We start from the raw sequence: 13,673 nt of genomic DNA, 5'->3' as shown, positions 1-13,673 counted from the left end.
GGCAAGAACTCAGAGTAACCATCATCTGCTCCCCTGGGCCACCCCTCTGCAATGTAACTGACAACACCCATCACGGTTAATGTTTCAGATGGCCCTTTGGAAAATGTTTATTTTGAAAACCATTTCCAAGACTTCCTGCTTCATTAAGACAATTCAGTGAAAGCCTGAACTACAGGAAGCTGGAGTTGGCCACATCATTTTAACTTTAGGCAGAGGATAAGGTGGTCTAATTTATGATGAACTTGATTCAAAAATCAAGACAACTGAAATGAGCTCATGATGGCAGTGGTCGATATCCCTGTGCTGAGGGAGGCAGTGTATCGACAGGGAATGACCTCTACAGGACAAGAACAGGCTCAGATGCTGTTAGTTATTATGGAGATGGGCTGCTGAACGAGATCTTTATTGCATATTGATTGAGCCAAGGTGATTAAATTCTAATTGCTAAGGACAAATGGCAAAAGCATTTGCCAGAGCGAAAAATCAAGTGAGGGGGTGGAGACCTTTCAGTAATTGTGCCCATTGGTATTCCTGGTGGGTTTCTAAAGATGATCCAGGACCACAGAATAATTGGGAGGTTCAGGGAAGGCCAGGAACTACATATACATCTTTAGAAACACAAATGCAATAGTTGTACTCTTCTTACACACCTCACTGTAAAATGTAACATGTAAAAATCTTAACCAGTATCATTTAAACTTCAAGTGCTTCCATCTTGAATTAATAATTGAATTTTTAAAGTACTTTTAATTATTTTCATAATATCAGACAACATGGAATCTGCCTCCCAAATATTTTGTTATGAGACACTCTAAACATATAGCAAAGTTGAAAGAACTCTGCAGTAAACCTTAGACCCACCACCTACTGTCTACAGTTAGCATTCTGCTGTGTTTACTTTATCATGTGTCTGTTCATTCTTATATCCCCCCATCCATCCATCTTATTTTTTATGCATTTCAAAGGATGCTACAGACATCATTACATTAAGGAATCTGCTTTACATCATAGCCTATATAGTTTTCTCTTCTTCAAAGATTTCATGCAACTCTGATCATATTTTACCCCCAATGTAACCCCCTCATCTTGAAAACCAGACTGATCCCACCCCCATTTCATACTTGTGATAAGGAATAAGTAAAATGATAAGTGAGATACTCCTCCCATGAAGGAGTCCAATAAATGGAGCTAGCCCTGCTGTGTTTAACAGGGAGGAATGAGGTTCTTCTCTTGCTGAACAGGACGAGGTGCTGCAGGTTGGCACATTTCATCCGAGCCAGATTGGTGGACATTATCTGTGGATGCCGGTGATGCTAACCCATGTTCAGTTTCCTTACTTCAACAGGAGCGAAGAGCCCCTCACCCTGGGCCACTGGCATGAGCTTCACGTGTCCCGCACAGCCAAGAACGGCATCTTACAGGTGGATAAGCAGAAGGCAGTGGAGGGAATGGCAGAGGTAAGAAGGACATCCCCTCCTGATGACTCGTGTGAACGGGGTTACTGCTTCCTTCCTGTCCTGGAGACAAAAGCACCAGCACAGTGGTTAATCACATGGACTCTGGTGCCAGTTTACCTGGATTAACACCCAAGCTTCCCCCTGGGCAGTTCTTTAGCCTTGCAGTTCCTCAACTGGAAATGGGATTGATAATAGTAGGGGCCTTCACAGGGGAGTGAGCTAATAACTGGTGTCACTTAGAGAACTGCCCACCCGCCCCACGCCTCCCTGCCAACCCATACCTTTGTTCACATTGCTAAGAAGGTAGATCAGAACACAGCTCCAAGGCAGAGCCAGTGAGGTGGTGGGGGTGTGACTACACATCTGACAAGAACACAGACTCTGAAACCAGACACCCAGGGTTCAAAACCTAGCTCCATTCCTCATCAGTGATGTGAGCTCAGACCAGTCTGAGCACTTGATCTCCCAAGATGGTGTTTTTACATCTAAAAAAATAGGGTAATCGTGATAATAATAGCACTGCATTATAGAGTTGTGAGAATTAGAATAACTGTATTTCTCAAATACCAAAGACCCCCCGCATATGATCAGTGTTGTGTAGCTTTACTTATTATTATTGCTAATAGTGTACTCAGTTCAGTTCAGTCACTCATTTATGTCCAACTCTTTGCAACCTGTGTACTGCAGCACACCAGGCTTCCCTGTCCATCACCAACTCCTGGAGCCTGCTCAAACTCATGACCATTGAGTCCGTGACGCCATCCAACCATGTCATCCTCTGTCATCCCCTTCTCCTCCTGCCTTCAATCTTTCCCAGCATCAGGGTCTTTTCAAATGAGTCAGCCCTTCGCATGAGGTGGCCACAGTATTGGAGTTGCAGCTTCAGCAGCAGTCCTTCTAATGAGTACCCAGGACTGATCTCCTTTAGGATTGACTGGTTTGATCTCCTTGCAGTCCAAGGGACTCTCAAGAGTCTTCTCCAACACCACAGTTCAAAAGCATCAGTTCTTCAGTGCTCAGCTTTCTTGATAGTCCAGCTCTCACATCTATACATGTCTGCTGGAAAAACCATAGCTTTGACTAACAGACTTTCATTGGCAAAGTAATGTCTCTGCTTTTTAATATGCTATCTAGGTTGGTCATAGCTTTTCTTCCAAGGGGCAAGCGTCTTTTAATTTCATGGCTGCAATCACCGTCTGCAGTGATTTTGGAGCCAAAGAAAATTAAGTCTGTCACTGTTTTCATTGTTTCCTCATCTATTTGCCATGAAGTGATAGGACTGGATGCCATGATCTTAATTTTCTGAATGTTGAGTTTTAAGCCAGCTTTTAAAGTTTCCTCTTTCACTTTCGTCAAGAGGCTCTTTAGTTCTTTTTTGCTTTCTGCCGTAAGGGTGGTGTCATCTGCATATCTGAAGTTACTGATATTTCTCCTGGCAATCTTGATTCCAGCTTGTGCTTTATCCAGCCCGTCTTTTCGCATGATGTACTTGCATATAAGTTAAATAATCAGGGTGACAGTATACAGCCTTGACGTACTCCTTTCCCAGTTTAAACCAGTTTGTTGTTCCATGTCCAGTTCTAACTGTTGCTTCTTGACCTGCATATAGATTTCTTAGGAGGCAGGTCATGTGGTCTGGTATTCCCATGTCTTTAAGAATTTCCCACAGTTTGTTGTGATTCACACAAAGACTTTGGCATAGTCAATAAAGCAGAAGTAGATGTTTTTCTGGAACCCTCTTGCTTTTTTGATGATCCAGTAGATGTTGGCAATTTGATCTCTGGTTCTTCTGCCTTTTCTAAATCCCGCGTGAACATCTGGAGGTTCTCGGTTCACATACTGTTGAAGCCTGTCTCGGAGAATTTTGAGCATTACTTTGCTAGCATGTGAGATGAGTGCAATTGTGCAGTAGTTTGAGCATTCTTTGACATTGCCTTTCTCTGGTATTGGAATGAAAACTTTTTCAGTCCTGTGGCCACTGCTGAGTTTTCCAAATTTGCTGGCATATTGAGTGCAGCACTTTCACAGAATCATCTCTTAGGATCTGAGATGGCTTAACTGGAATTCCATCACCTCCACTAGCTTTGTTTGTGGTGATGCTTCCTAAGACCCACTTGACTTTGCATTCTAGGATGTCTGGCTCTAGGTGAGTGATCACACCATCCTGGTTATCTGGGTCATGAAGATCATTTTTGTATAGTTCTTCTGTGTATTCTTGCCACCTCTTCTTAATATCGTTTGCTTCTGTTAGGTCCATACCATTTATGTCCTTTATTGTGCCCATCTTTGCATGAAATGTTCCCTTCAAAAAAATCTCTAATTTTTTTGAAGAGATCTCTAGTCTTTCCCATTCTATTGTTTTCCTCTATTTCTTTGCATTGATCGCTGAGGAAGGCTTCCTTATCTCTCCTTGCTGTTCTTTGGAACTCTTCATTCATATGGGTATATCTTTCCTTTTCTCCTTTGCCTTCTGCTTCTCTTTTTCTCTCAGCTATTTGTAAGGCCTCCTCAGACAACCCTTTTGCCATTTTGCATTTCTTTTTCTTAGGAATGGTCTTGATCACTGCTTCCCGTACAGTGTTACAAACCTCTGTCCATAGTTCTTCAGCCACTCTCTATCAGATCTAATCCCTTGAATCTGTTTGTCACTCCCACTGTATAATCGTAAGGGATTTGACTTAGGTCATACCTGAATGGTCTAGTGGTTTTTCCCCACTTTCTTCAATTTAAGCCTGAATTTGGCAATAAGGCAAATTTAAGTCTGAATTTGGCAAACTAGCATGACCTCAACAGTTCAGAATTTCCACTCAGGTTTATAACTTTCATCCATGATTTTATTTCCAAGGTCATGCCCGAAGGAAAATGGCATTTTTAAGGACAGCTAAGAGACGTTTGTTTTAAATTACAACCTACTAGCATTCTGTACACACATGAAATTTACAGACCCCTAAAAACAGAGGGGAGCTCAGATTTGCCAGGATTTTAATTACAACAGTCTTCATTGTATGCATCACAGATTTAAAGAAGGTATTGATGAATGTGACTGTTCTGATAAGAAAATGAATTGATAGGAAAAGAAAGAAAAGGGACTCTTGGTGGGGAAGATCTTGGTTGAGGAGGGGAGTAAAAAGGCAACTTTTCAGGAAGGCAGCTTCAGGGATGGCAGTGGTGGGAGGTCCTGTGAAAACCAAGGCCTTCCTTAGGAATCAGAAAAGTCCCAACCTGGGCTCTGCTTTAGGAGGCAAGTACCCTAGAAAATGTCCCATATATATTTTAGGGAGGAAGGAAAGATGGAGAGAAGGAAGAAAGAAAGTAGGGAGGAAGGAAGGAAGATGTATAAAGGAAAATGGATTTTAAAGCGAGAATGGGAGTCACTTTCATGCAGTCCAGAAAACAGCTGATTTTAGTCTGAGACAGAATTAGAAGCTCCCAGGTGTAGATCTGACTGTGTGTTGACTTAATAATATAAATTCACAAAAGCACTGTATCACTCTAGGCCTTAGTTACCAACATCTGTACAACAGTAACAAAAACAGGATGGGCGTGTTTGTAAATTGTAGGGTTAAGGCCTTTGATTATAAATAAGGAACTGTTTGAGATACAGTATTTACCCTTGAGATCCTGTAGTGAAGAGACAGCACAGGGTAGAAACCACACACCTCGGGTTCTGTTACTATCATACCAGGACTGGGAATTAGACAGTCTGGTAGAACCAGTGTTCTCTTTATTGGCTTTTGAATGGATGGAGCTGCCCACCTGAAAGCAGTGTAAACAGGTAGGAGGGAAGGTGTGGCTATTCTGTGTGCATCTGAGGGTGGTTCTTGTGAGGCCTCCCTGAGATCAGCGTGGGAAGACCCATGCTTGATCTCAGTGACTTAAAGCTTAATCAGATCGCCCCCCAGGGGTCTCTGCCCCGCAGCTGTCTTACCCTGTTCAAAGGCTTGGTCAAAGGGGATAGTGGTCTTAGAGCTTGAAGAAGGAGGGGGACAGGGGTTATGGGATACACTGGAGGCTAAGCCAGCTGCTAAGTGTCCAAACCACACCCGACATCACGTTGCTCAGCTGGCTACACTGAGAAACACCGCAGCCAGGATGAGTCAAGCTGTGCAAACTCAAAGGGGCAGTGCTCCCAGGGCTTCAGAAAACCCCATCAGGGGGTTTACTCAGGTTTTCCAGCCACTCTCAGCTTAACGGAAGTGGCAGATCCAGGCACTGAGCGCCTCACTTTGGTGGATCTGTTTGCTTTCCTCCTGTGGTCCCGCTGTGGTCCGCTGCAGCCCCGCCTTTTGTCCACTTCAGGTGGTGGTGGGGCAGGCGTGGGGGTCAGGGTGCGGGGGGAGGACTTTGATGAGGAGCCAAAAGAGACCTCTGTCACCCCATAAGACCCCACCCAGTTTGCCTGACACAACCAAGAAACTCCCAAGTTGTTTCAAAACAGCCTGCTTCTCTGAAATCCCTTTGACCTTGCAGCCTTCCTTTCCTCCTAGTATTTTATTTTAAAGACAGGATGGAGATGGGTTTCTGTGGGTGTGTCCTGACAGCTCCTGCCTGGTTCCCTAGTCCACAAGGATTCCTGAAATTGCCTTTGATGATTCCCCACGTCCCCAGTAGTTAAATAAGAACCCCCGAAACTGCGAAGGTTATTGACAGAAGGCAATTCAATCTGTCTACTACAAGACCTCTCTGCTACCTGGCTGGACTCAGCCACTCTGAGCACTCCCCTAGATGGAGCATCCTCCTCTCTGCTCCCCTGTCTCCTCTTCTCCACCCTGACTGGACCCCAAATCCATTCTCCTCCCTCTGGCCAGTGATATTGCTAAAACACAGATCTGATTACTCTCTCTCTTGCTGAAAACTCATTGTTCTTTTGGTGAAGTGTAAGTTTCTATCCATGTGTGATGTGGTCCCTCCAAGCTCTGACTCCAGCCAGTTTCTAAGACTCAGTTTTGACTCTTCCTAGTTCACCTCCCACTCCCTAATTCTGGAGTATGAGATGCTCTATCCCTGCCAGGTGCCCCCATAGTCACCTGGATGGTCCTCACAGGGCTTGTCTTACCTACCCATTTACTTGTCTGTGTTCCCCCACAGTGTAAGGCCCTGGATGGCAGGGACCTGGGCTTTCTTATTTACTGTGGTTTGTGCACCACTTAGTACCTGGGACATGGTAGGTACCTAATAGTATTTTTTAAATAATTGAATCCTGCTACACTTTATGTTTCTTTTGACCATAAATCAAAAGAAACACTAACTTATGTTACCCCAAATGTGTTCATCCCCAGAGGTCTCAAATTTACATGTTATCTTAAGGCATTTTAACATTTTGCTTAAGATGTTTAAAGGAGTTTAGCCATTAAATCTCACACACAGCTTGTTATCTAGCCCAGCCATTGGGTTTAGGCTGTTGAAATGACCAGAAGCAGGGGAAGCCTTTGGGGATTGACAGTGGGGATCTCTGAGAATCTGGAAGGAATTTCTCTGCCCTTGTATCTGATAACAAGGAATGCCTCCCACTCACCATGCTTTCCCTTTTCTCTTGGCCTAAAGAAATTCTGTCTTTACCGTTAGTGAATATATCAATAAATGCAGTACTAGAATTTGGATCATTTATCCAACTTTAGGCAAAGTGCTAAACCAATGGGAGCTCAATTGCCAGGAGAGGCTCAGGCACACATGTGCCCCAAATAGCAGCAGCTTATAATGAGGGGTTGTTTCTCATCCACATTACATATCCATCAACAGTCAGCTGCAGCCTTAATCCGAGACCCAGGCTGAAGGAATAACAGTGGTCCCCAGTGTTTTTGGCACCAGGGTCCACTTTCATGGAAGACAATTTTTCCACGGAAGAGGGGTGGGAGGGTAGGGATGGTTTCAAGATGATTCAAGCACATTACATTTATCATGCACTTTACTTCTATTATTATTACATCAGCTCCATCTCAGATCATCAGCCGTTAGATCCTGGAAGTTGGGGACCTCTGAAAATAGGGATAGAGGAACAGGGCATAGTGAACCACTCCTGGCTCTGAAAGACTCTGCCCAGAAATGATTCATTTCTCACCTGCTCATGTTTTGTTGACCAAAGCAAGTTACATGGCCCCACCTGGGACTGACCAGTTAGCGGTAACCTTCCTGCAGGGAGAGAGTGATACGGATGATGTAGTGGTCTACCATATTCCCTTGCATTTTCTAGATGATGAATCTCAGAAATGTCCAGAAATTTACAAATATTCAAACAGGTGATAAGCAGCAATGAAAAACAAGGCAAAGGTTAGGCCAATGTGTATAAAAATTGTCATGATGAGTCTTGAGACTGCCTCAGCCATTTGTTCCCTAACAGGGAGCCAGAGGCACAGTTGGTTATACCGTGTTTTGTTCTTAATCTCTTGGCAGGGAGGCTTCACCCAGATTAAGTGCAACTCGGACATTTTCATCGGTGGGGTCCCCAATTATGATGATGTGAAGAAGAATTCTGGCATCCTCAAGCCATTCAGTGGGAGCATCCAGAAGGTACAGGCTACCCTTCCTCATGTGCATGGTGTGACTTTGACTACAGACAATGGAATTGAGACCTGTGATCAGTGCAAACTGCTGTACCTAAGAAAGAAACCTTGAGGAAGTTTAACATTTTTTAAATTATATTTTTTAATTCTCAGAGCATACCTTTCCAACCCCACTTTCTTATAATGTCTGTCCCAGCTGTGCCCAGCGGACATCTCATGAATGCAACTCAGTGAAGATGAATTTTTATAATAAATCTACTAGAATATCCTAGTATTGTTGAGGGGGCAACTGGCACCAGATCACTGCAGACACTTCTCAAAAAGGGAAGGAAATGGATGGAGTTTCAAAGTGACTCTTGCTTCTCTTTGGGGCCAACTTGGCTTTTTGCTCAAAGCAAGACCCAATAGTTTTTGCTGCCTTCACTTCCATCCCCACCACCATGTTTTAATGGTTGTTCATCAGTCATGTAACCAAACTCTTAAGAGCACATAGAAGGCTCGGGAGAAAATCCACTCAGCTAGTAAGAGACAGGATGCTGACCCCATTCATATCTGTCTCATGTTCCTTCTCTCGGGGCTGCCTGTGATCTCTCTGGTCATGAGATTATGTTCTGTCTACAACAGACTTTTAAGTTGACCCACCAACCCAGAGGTCCAGGACCACTAAACATGGGGAAAAAAGGATTTGAAGAAAAACACATCCGGTTCCTGGATGTCAGCCAAGTCCTATTTCTCTTGGCAACCAGTGAAGGAATGGGGGCCACCCATCCAAGAGGGGGATCTGAGGCAAAGTACAGGAGGCGCTAAGACGGTGGAGGGGCAGTGAGAGGATGTGCTCTCAGGATTTACACAGCTGGGCTCTGAGAAGGGCCCCAGGGACCCTGTCCTTCTCTGTATCCCAGTGTGGGGCCCAGAAAAGGGGCCCAGTCAATATTTCCTCACCCTGCTCTGCTTCCCTTTGCCGCTGAAGTGTGACGTCAGTGACCCCTCAGTTCAGACCCTTGTCCCCCCGTGAGTGGGACTGGCCGTGTGAAATCATGGGTTTGAAATTCTAACTTAGGAAGTAAGCTGAGCTGCTGAGAGGCTTCATCTTCCCTCTGAACATGTCAGGCTTTGCTCTCTTCACACAGCACAAACAAGCCTTTCCTCCTTACTTCCTGGAAAAGCCCCCTCCCCTCCCAGTGACCCAGTCAGCAAGCGAAAGTGAAAGTGTTAGTCGATCAACTGTGTCTGGACTCTTTGTGACCTCCTGGACTGTAGCCTGCCAGGCTCCTCTGTCCATGGAATTCTCTAGGCAAGAAGAGTGGAGTGGGTAGCCATTCCCTTCTTCAGGGGATCTTTCAACTCAGGAAGCAAACCCGGGTCTCCCACCTTGCAGGCAGATTCTTTACCATCTGAGCCACCAGGGAAGCCCCAACCCAGTCATGGCACTTGCCTTATTCAAGTTCTCATGACTCGGTTTAACAGCAAGGGGGAAAGTGTGGAAAGATTCTGGCTCTTCTCTGGTAGATTCTGAGTGGCATGCCTGGAGGAAAGTTTTCTCCCAACTCTCCCGACTCTCCAAAACTAGACAAACCTGTTTAAACATGGATTAGTGACCGGAAGTATACCATTGCTAACCACTTAGGATCCCCTGCACACTGGAGGTTACCCTAGGAGAAGCTCTGTCTGTCTCTGAGTTCTGCAAAGCCTGAAGAACCCTGAAACACCCACAGCTCAGGGCCAGTGCACACTTCGCGTATTTGGAGTCGGGGAGCCCAGTGACCTCACTCTATAATTATCAGTTTCACTAAAGCCCCATTGCAGGGAGAAGGGGTGAGAGCAAAGAGCTGTCTGTCCTGGTGAATATGCACAGCACCACTAAGAATGTGACCTGAGTTTCACTCCGGGGAAGAGGATGTGGAGAGGTGGGGATTCCGGAGTGCTGGGGAAGGAGGAAGCAGGAGGGAGGGGGGCAGCTGGGGAGACTGTTGATGGAGCTGGTGGAGGCTGCAGAGAAAAACAGCCAGGAAGACACAGTAGTACATTTCCACTACCTCCAGACTCGATCACCGCCCCCCGCCCCGCCTGGAATTCCTGCCTCTATAACATTTTGTGTTGTGTTAGTCCTTACTCTGCTTTTTAACTGCATGTCTCAGCCTTGGCTGCATCTTAGAATCGCCTGGAATATCTCTTTAAACTTACCAGTGACTCAGTTTCACCCACAGAAATCCTGGTTCCGTTGATCTGCTTGGGGCTTGGTTATGAGTATATTTCTTAACCGCCTCACCTCCCATGATTCCAATATACAGCATTAAAAACTGAATTTTGTAGTAATTGGTTCTTCTTTATGACTGCTCTGAGTGGCCAGGTTTTCCAGAACCAGAGGAAACTGCTTGTTTAGTCTTGTACATGATGCAGATTCTCCCAAGCACCAAATATAGTCACTTTCATTCCTGCCTCACTCACAGAACTCTGAAAGCAGTAACCAGACTTTCTCTCTTTATTTTTAAAGCCCCACCCCACCCCACCCCCAGGCATAGTTCACGTTGGTGTGCTGAGGGAAGCTGTAGAAGATTCCAAAGGTGATTTCTGAATCCCTGAATTTCTTTATGTTTTCTTTCCTAAGATCATCCTGAATGACCGGACCATCCATGTGAAGCATGACTTCACCTGGGGTGTGAACGTGGAGAATGCAGCCCACCCCTGCGTGGGGTCCCCCTGTGCCCATGGGGGCAGCTGCCGACCCAGGAAGGAGGGCTATGAGTGTGACTGCCCCTTGGGCTTCGAGGGGCTGCACTGCCAGAAAGGTACACTCTGTATGTGTGTATGTGTGTGCACGCACTCGTGTTGAGGAACTGCTTCCTGGAGCAGAGGGAATGGACAGACTGTTTGGGAGACTGCCACTCTTAAAGGACCAGTTGATTACCCTGAGACATCCATACTGTTTATTTTTATCAATGATGTCAACAGCATATTAGGTGATTCTTTACCAGCTGAGCCACAAGGGAAACCCAGATGATTAATTATATATATATACATAAACTACTTTAACTATTTAATAAGAATTAAAATGCTGAAACACTTCTGTAAACGTAAATAGCTCCCCATCACACCTACCACGGCTCCTTCTCTGAGAATTGCCCCATGGTCTAGAATCAAAAGGTTAATTCATTATATTGGTGGGGGGGGTGGGCAGTTTCCAGGACCCCTGATCTGAGCCTCTCCCAGAGCCTATCCAGATCGATGAATGCCTGGGCTTTATAGACTGATAAATATTTTGACTAAATATTTTTTACTCCTACTTGTGAATGCTACAGAGAGAAACCTTGCCAAATAGGGCACAATATGAATTGCACATTAGTTGCTACAAGCTATGAATAACCTTCTGCAGACCGCTGTTTTCCATGCTGTATATGTTTCCTCTGTACCTCAATTTCTTCATCTGTAAAATGAGAATAATACAATGATATTGTTTAACTCAGAGAATGATAGTGTAGATTACATAAGGCAATATGTATTCCTTAGAAGAGGAATGAGACAGTACTCATATTTCTCAGAAGAATACCTAGTAAGTAACAATACCATCCATCATCCATTATCTGACGCTGAAGCTGAAGCTCCAATACTTAGGCCACCTGATTCGAAGAGCCAACTCACTGGAAAAGACCCTGATGCTGGGGAAGATTGAGGGCAGGAAGAGAAGGGGGCGACAGAGGATGAGACAGTTGGGTGGCATCACCAACTCGGTGGACATGAGTTTGAGCAAGCTGGGAGATGGTGAAAGACAGGGAAGCCTGGCGTGCTGGGGTGGCGGCCGGGTGGGGCGGGGGGGTTGTGTTCAACCTCACAAAGAGTTGGACACGACTGAGCACAGGAACAACAGCAAACCATTATTATTCTTGGTGAGAAAAACAAAATCCACCGGCAGGGGCTGTGAGCACTTAACGTCCAACTTGCCCTTGTCTGAAAGCAGAGCAGATCCTAGATTAAGGTCCTGCGGGACTGTTTTCCATGACTGCTCAGGGAGGCAGAGGCCAGGGTGGGGTCTGGAAGAGGCCCACAGCGTGCAGCTGCATCATGGTGAGCCATATGGACCTTCTTTTTAGCATGTCAGGGAGGCCTCACCTGTCCAGGAACTAGTGAAAAAAAGGTATACAGGCCTGAAGGCAAGAAGGCAGCAATCCTAAGTGAAGTACTGCGCTCTCTCTCTCTCTCTCTTTCCTATTTTTTTCCCCCAGGTTCTTGATTTTTATCAGAAGTAGGGCTTAGAGGAAAACTGTAGACTACAGGTAGATATTTCAGTATGTGGAGTGCTAGGAGAAGTTGTTTTGCAGCAGTCTTGGAAAATATGAAAGATGCCAATTAGCTAGTTGGAAGATTAAGTAGTATTATATTGAAATGAATTTTGAAACCCTCATGGCAAATCATATGAAATAAGCTTACAAACATAGCTCACTCTAGTGATGAACCCCTAAAGAAGAGGAGCTGAGCCGTTGTGAATGATGCTGATTACAAAGCTAACAAGGAAATCACTGTTTAGCTAACAGTAGGTACTTGGAGAGATTTAGCTCAAGAGTGGCCCGTTCATTCAGAAAATTGGATCTAGATTTCACACATCAGCATTTGAATCTCCTAAGTGTCCAGTTTTACCACAGGCAAATGCAAGCTTGCTTCTGCCTTAGATGTTAACACTAAGGGTCAATATATAAAGTCCAGGATTAAATGAACATTTAGCTTCTGGAATTAAATAGAAAGGAAAAGATATCTTGGTATCTTGGTAACCCTTGTTTCCTGTTACAGAACATTAACCATATAGATGTAAAGAGCTTTGCAACTATAGGTTCAGGTTCAATGAAAAATATACCTCCCCAAAATGAAAGTCAGATCGCTGATGAGGGCCTGGGCCTTCTGGCAAGATCCAGGAGATTGGGCAGTGACAGTGTGGCAGTGGTCTAGGTGGCATTTAGACCCCTTTTTTCTGCAACATCCTAGGCTACAGCCAAGACTAAAACTCAAAGCATCAGCTGCTTTCACATTGTATCAGCATTTCCTCGTACTTTGAAATAGGGTATTTCTGGCAAAAGGGCAATTGTTGCCAGTCCTAGGCAGATTCATACATAGGAGGCATGGCCTGTATCATGTAATTTCTTCTCCTGCTGTATGGCTTGGGAGGATTAACGGGGCTGCGGGTACAGGTTAGGGCTGTTAAGGACAAGTTTTCAGGCCCCAGCGGGCACATAGAGGTACACAGTTACCATACAGACTGCTGTGATTGTTCAGTGAGCTTCTAGTCCTGGATAAGTGTCAGAAAAAAAGGAAAGAGAGCTGGGTAACTATAGTGTTCCACGGAGATGCAAAAGAACAGTCTAAAAGTTGGGATATATTCTTGGCGGGAAAGACAAAGACTGGTTAAGAGCCATCCTTGGTTATCAAAGAGAATCCCATCTGAACCAATAAGGTGCTTCTTACCCTTACCCTTACCCTTAAAACCTTTATATTTAAAGGTTTTCCCCTCCATGATGAACAGATCATGCTTCAAAAGCACAACCTTGTTCCCCCGTGTCCCCCACAGATGTTAAGCCATCCTGTAGTGCAGCATGTTGGAGAAGCACCCAACGCCAGGCCTCACTCAGTCCGTACCAAGGGGCACCTTCTCCAGCAGGAAGTTAGTTCTGAGGATGTTCAGTGAGTCTGGTTCTCTCTACTCTCCTCAGTGAGGAGTTCCACTGGGGCC

General features: G+C 45.0%; 1 protein-coding gene across 1 annotated transcript in view; it reads left to right on the top strand.

Annotated features, from left to right (window-relative positions):
* Nucleotides 1–13,673, top strand: part of EGFLAM (EGF like, fibronectin type III and laminin G domains) — a 191,142-nt gene that overhangs the window by 154,723 nt on the left and 22,746 nt on the right. The window contains exons 16-18 of the mRNA XM_061129917.1: nucleotides 1,346–1,457; nucleotides 7,848–7,964; nucleotides 10,566–10,746. Coding sequence (XP_060985900.1) covers nucleotides 1,346–1,457; nucleotides 7,848–7,964; nucleotides 10,566–10,746 — 410 coding nt within the window. The remainder of the gene's footprint in view (nucleotides 1–1,345; nucleotides 1,458–7,847; nucleotides 7,965–10,565; nucleotides 10,747–13,673) is intronic.

Source organism: Dama dama, chromosome 25, assembly GCF_033118175.1.
Source record: "Dama dama isolate Ldn47 chromosome 25, ASM3311817v1, whole genome shotgun sequence".
Classification (NCBI taxonomy): Eukaryota; Metazoa; Chordata; class Mammalia; order Artiodactyla; family Cervidae; genus Dama; species Dama dama.
This window is presented reverse-complemented; position numbering and strand designations above follow the sequence as displayed.